The following is a 6,000-nucleotide window of genomic DNA, read 5'->3' as shown; positions in this document are numbered from 1 at the left end:
ACTTTTTTGTTACTTTTGTTTTGAAAGTACTTCCATATTGAAACATGTGTATTGAAAATAGGAGTGTATTGAATGTATTAAAAGCATGCTCAGTCACTGATCAACAAAGGATAGGAGAAAAATCCAATTCCAATTTCGTATGCTTTAACCTCAATTGGGAAAAGTGGGTAAAAATACTGGGTTGGAATATTATGACCTGGTAATAGTTTCAGTGTTTAAAAGATTGCTTTTTTTTTTTTTAATCAATCTTACATACATTAACTTATGGGTGAAGATTAAATCAGCAAATATTTTATTTTTTAAATCAGCAAGTATTTAATACTCTATACTTTAATTATCATTAAGTTATTCAATCAGTAGTTCATTCAATACATAATTACTACACTTCTTTTATATTCCAGGCACTGGGCACAAAACCCAAACCAAAATTAAGGCCCTTACTCTCATGGGGTTCACATTCCAGGGACCTAATACAATAGGCTCTGACATTCTAAATACTTCAGGACATTTGCCCGCTAAACACTGCCAGCAAGGACTAAATAAAGGGCATATATGCTGCAGTTGAATTCCTCAACGCTGGCTGTACTTCCGTGCAAGGGCCTTAAGGCAGCTCTGCCGTTAGGTGTGCAATTTTACACAAGTTACTTAAACATCACCACCTTTTCTCTTTCTCCGTAAAAACAAAAAACAAAACAAAACAAACAAAACCCAAAACAAACAAAACCCCAGTAATAGTTGGGTTCTCCCGGAGATTAAATGGGCCTATGTGTGTCGCTTGTTTAGCAATTATTGCATTTTCGCTTTGGCTCTGCGTGTCCACAACGCGCCGGCTCATTGGAGATCCCAGTAGCTGGGATCTTTAAACACATTCCAGGGGATCCCTGGGTGGCTCAGCGGTTCAGCGCCCGCCTTCTGCCCAGGGCTTGATCCTGGGGACCAGGGATCGAGCCCTGTCTCGGGCTCCTTGCGTGGAGCCTGTTTCTCCCTTCGCCTGTCTCTCTCATGAATCTTAAAAAAAAGATAAACTCCTTCCAGAACTCAGGCCAGGCCATTAAACCCCAATCCCATCCTAGGCGTCAGGTAGTTACACTTTGCAGACAAATTTGAGATCCTGGCAGTCTGGTTTACATATCAGGATTTTTTTTGGTAAGATTTTATTTATTCATGATAAACATGAGAGAGAGAGGCAGAGGGAGAGGGAGGCTCCATGCAGGGAGCCCGACGTGGGACTCGATCCCGGGTCTCCAGGATCGCGCCCGGGCCGAAGGCAGGCGCCAAGCCGCTGCGCCACCCGGCGACGCCCGGCGCCCGGGGTTCTTCATGACACCTGCCCGTCTCGGTCTCATCCGTAACCTGAATCCAGAGGTCTAAGGGGCGCGGGAGTGGCGGGGGTCCCGGCCGCCCTGGCCTCCGCGCAGCGGGGCTAAGCGCGCAGGCCGGGCACTCAGGCCCGCCGGGGGCGCCGGGGCGCCGGGCTCGCTGCGGAGGCCGCGGACGCCGCCGGAGGGGGCGCGGCTGCTCGAGCGCCCCCCGCGGACCCGCCGCGGCCCGGCCGCCGTCCGCCCTCCTCCGCCGCGGCCCGCCGCAGGGAGCCGGGCCTGCCGCGCCGCGCGCCGCCATGGAGCCCGGGCCCGCCGCCGCTCGGGGCCCCGCTCCCGCCCCCGGCCCCGCTCCCGCTCCCGTGGCCGTGGCCGTGGCCGCCGTGCTGCCGGCGGGGGGCAGCGGCGAGAGGATGGGCGCCCCCACCCCGAAGCAGTTCTGCCCCGTCCTGGAGAGGCCGCTCATCAGCTACACCCTGCAGGCCCTGGAGAGGTAACGCGGCGCCGGGCGCGCCCCGGCCCCCCGCCCGGCCCCCCGCCCGGCCCCCCGCCCGGCCCCCCGCCCGGCCCCCCGCCCGGCCCCCCGCCCGGCCCCCCGCCCGGCCCCCCGAGCGCTGGCGCCTCCGCCCGCACAGGCCCTCCGGGCTTGGGCTGCGTCCGGCGGGAGGTCGGCTCCCCCGGCAGCCCCGCGCGCGAGCCCCCGGAGCCCCGCTGCGCCCGGCCCGCGGCGGGGGAGGGGGGAGGGGGAGGAGAGCGGGGAGGGGAGGAGAGCGGGGAGGGGGAGGGGAGGAGAGCGGGGAGGGGGAGGAGAGCGGGGAGGGGAGGAGAGCGGGGAGGGGAGGAGAGCGGGGAGGGGAGGAGAGCGCGGAGGGGGAGGGGAGGAGAGCGGGGAGGGGGAGGGGAGGAGAGCGCGGAGGGAGCCCGCCGCTGCAGCCCGACCCCGGAGAGCTCGGGCTGGGCTTCGGTTTGCACCGCGGCCCGACGTGGCCTAAGGACAAGCCCTTTCTGGAGTCTCCCTGCCGGCGGCCGCTCCGGCCCTTTGCACGCTGCGTGCACGAGCTTCGCGAGCCTCGGTTCACTTTGATCCCTTCACTCATGAACACGAACCCCCCGTGGAGGACGAAGAGCTCAGGGTGGGCCGGGGGGGGTGGGAACGTAATTCGAGCCTTTCAGCGGTGGCTCCTGGAGTTCCGGGTGTGAGATTCTGAAGTGAAAGCCGATCTGCGCTTGGTCCTGTACACGAGATGCACCGACTTGTAGGGGAAGTGGGGAGGAGTGTCGGACGGCAGAACCTGCCATCCTGTTAGCGAGGCGAAAACGGGGAGGGGTGTATGTCGCTTATCTTACTCGTGCGCCCAGGAATGGGGCAGCGTAGAGGTGGGGCAGTAGCAAAGGTGTTGAAGCCTCCTGAAGCCAGTGCGGTGCTAGGATGCTAAACCTTGAAGTGAGCTTTTTGTATCTCTCTCTCTTTTTTTTTTAAAGATTTTATTCATTTATGATACACATAGAGAGAGGCAGAGACACAGGCAGAGGGAGAAGCAGGCTCCATGCACCGGGAGCCCGACGTGGGACTCGATCCCGGGTCTCCAGCATCGCGCCCTGGGCCAAAGGCAGGCGCCAAACCGCTGAGCCACCCAGGGACCCCCCTTTTGTATCTCAAAAGAGATCCCTCTTTTAGCCTGTCCTTTGCAGGTGACTGTGATGAAGACTAAGCTAATGAGTTGCTACCAATCGAAAAGAGGGCAGCTTATGATCTAGAAAAATCTTTTCCCTATTCCACCATGCTGGCACGCACCCCAGAAACCCAAGGGCCCACATCGGGCTATGGTTATCTTCCTGAGTGTGGGCATTTGGAATAGGGAAGCACAAAGAGTCCTAATCACCCTTGATTCAAGTCATCAGGCCAGTGGTTCCATCTGAAACCCAAACAGTGAAACAGTTCCAGGTGCTTCTCCTATTCTGTAGTCTACTTTTGCTCTGGGTTTGCATCTTGTAACTAGATTATTGAATCCAAAACCTTGTGGCAATAAAGCTAATTATGTAGGTAGCATTAAAGGGACACAATGGATTTTGGCCAGCAGACTGTAACTGCTTAATTACCAGGTGTCGGGGAATATACTCTCTTTTTATATTTTTCTTTCCTATGAAGGAAATTAGCGTTATTAGTCAGTTTGAATCTTCTGAGGGAGCCCCAGATAGGTGGTTACTGGAAAAATCTTTTAAAGTAAAAATGTTCTGGAAAGGCCTTGTTTATGGAAAATGAAGAACACGTGTCTTCTATTAACAGCAGTGATACAATTCTAATTGTAACTACTTAAACCTCCGTTTTGAAATACTTCGGGGCTCATTTTTGTCACCGTTCCAATGCCTGAAGAACTTAAGGAATGCTTACAGTTGGTATGTATTTCAGGAAAACCTTGGAAACCTTGAGTTACCGGGGTTTAAGTATGGGTGCTTCTGGGCCATTTGGTAAAGGAAGGACATCCTCTTGACTGCTAATAGACTTCCTAGAGCATGGTGCAAAAAAGCCTAGGTTATTTGATCTTCCCTAATTATTCAAGTTCAAACAAGGAAAGGGAATGGAAGCATAAAATGTCTTGTTAAAATTTTACCTTTTAAAAAAAATAAATAAAATTTTACCTTTTACTATTTGGCAAAATTGTGCAGGCTTACCATTCACTAAGGGGAAGCACAACTCTGTGTCCCAAATCAGAAAACATATAATTGGTTGTCCCCACTGTCACTCATCTGGGTTATTTTAGGACTGTCAGCTCTCCTTGCCTCCTGAGAAGGGGAAGTATGGATTGTGTAGAACTGATTTCAAAGCTCCTTTGTCCTTCATAAGTTAGGAGTTTCCTTTCTCAAGCTTTGGCCGTCTCACTAACACGTTGCTGTGAGTAATCTTTATTTCTTAACCTTGATTAAGGAAGGTAGTATTGAAAAATGATACTTAAGGTTTGATCTTCCTTGTGGAATTTCGAGCTGACATAAAACTATGGTGTCCAAGAGATTTCGCCTCTGAAGCTGGGTCCACAATTCTTAAATTGGGATAGGGAAATGTAAAGAAATTTGCTAGTCTTGGTTTTAGTTAAACATGTGTTTCGATGGCATTATTTCCACTCTTGGATTTGCCCACCCAAAGAGACTAGAAAACGTATAGCCACACAAGGAAAAAGGAACGTGAGAGGTGCTCGAGTAGATAAAAGATCGACGACAAAATGTTGGAGGAACAGCATAGTCGTAATCAATCAGACTAAACAGTCCTAAGAAACTGAGAACAGCTGTGAAGAAGCATGTTGGTTGAAGTCCCAGGATCTTGTACCTCTAATTCCTGAACCTTTCCAAGATACTTCTGAAGGTGGGGTAGACAGCTGAAAAGAAAAGAAAAACAAACAAACAAAAAAACTGATTGAAACCTTCCAAAGAAGTACTTAAACTCCTAGATTGCTATCAGAACCCTGGAAGCTTATTCTCTGACTCAGCACAGCCAATGGCTGATGGAGGTATTCATTCCACGGCTGTAGAGGAAATTAGGAGCAAGTCTTCAGTGAGATCCTTAGCTTTTAAGGCAAACTCAGTTGTTTTTTTTTTTTTTGTTTTTTTTTTTTTTACTTCTCCAACAACATGGTGTATTAAAGCACCGGTTCTTCAATCACTGAAAAGTTGGAGAGACTTTCAGAGAGTATATTTTGTGAGTTGGCTGGGACGTCAGATTTTTATTTCTGATGAAATTGGAAAAATACTTTTTTGTTTTGTCGAGTGCTACTTGTGTGCCCCTGAAATTTCTTAATTATTGAAGAAATGAGATTGAGAAGAATCTCTGAACCCTCACAACTCAGAAATTGGCTATGGTTCTATCTGGACAAATGGAGATTGAAATCTATTCGTTGTATGTGCATGTATTTCTATTAACCATTGCAGCTGGTATGTTAAGATCTATGCAAATCAGTATAACTAAAGGGATCAAGGAATAAGGGACTTTAAGAAGTTGGCTTAAAAATGTTTCTAGGATTTGGAAGTTTCCTTTTGGCCTTGTTGAGGGAATTGAAATTTAAATTATTGAACCACAGATGATAACTTGAAGAGAACTTTTTTTTTTGCCCCTATTATACTAATAAGGAACTGAGGTCAAGGGTCCTAATTCCTTATGTAAGTAACTATTGGTTTATAACCAGAGTTTCTAAAAGAATTACTGCTTTAAGAAAACTTAGGTGACGGTGGTGGTCAACGCATAAAGCCCTGACAGTTAAATTATAAAATATACTCAAAATTGATCGATTATTTTACGATCTAAAAAATGTATTCCCAGGTCTTACGCAGGAAGTAAAAATTCCTGCCAGGAATCTTATTTCTGGTTTCAAATAACTAAGGAAAAAAAGTGTTGCTAAGAGTGGTTACTTAACCTGGCACACCTGAATAACTGAAATGACAACTGCAAGAAAAGCAAGCTAGCGAGGCAGATAGGGCCATGCTTCTTCAGATTCATGGTGGAGGTGGGCTGGGAGTGGGAGTCCCTCTGCTAATAAGTTTGAACAATGTCTGACACAGCCCTCTCTGTGGTTTGTGAAGGTTTTCATTCTCTGAGGTAGAGGACACTGCCCCAGATGACCCGTTCCTTGGTACAGTTCAGTGCACATCAAAATCTTAGCATACACTGACAGCTCCTATAAATCTTCTATAG

The 6,000-nt window shown here is 49.1% G+C and overlaps 1 protein-coding gene across 1 annotated transcript in view; it reads left to right on the top strand.

The window, feature by feature from the left end:
- Nucleotides 1-1,376: 1,376 nt before the first annotated feature.
- CRPPA (CDP-L-ribitol pyrophosphorylase A) overlaps nucleotides 1,377-6,000 on the top strand; it is a 291,595-nt gene continuing 286,971 nt past the window's right edge. The window contains exon 1 of the mRNA XM_041728219.1: nucleotides 1,377-1,812. Coding sequence (XP_041584153.1) covers nucleotides 1,619-1,812 — 194 coding nt within the window. The 5' untranslated portion in view covers nucleotides 1,377-1,618. The remainder of the gene's footprint in view (nucleotides 1,813-6,000) is intronic.

This window comes from Vulpes lagopus, chromosome 13, assembly GCF_018345385.1.
Source record: "Vulpes lagopus strain Blue_001 chromosome 13, ASM1834538v1, whole genome shotgun sequence".
NCBI classification, from domain to species: Eukaryota; Metazoa; Chordata; class Mammalia; order Carnivora; family Canidae; genus Vulpes; species Vulpes lagopus.
Note: the sequence above shows the minus strand (reverse complement) of the source record. Positions and strands in the feature narration are given on the sequence as shown.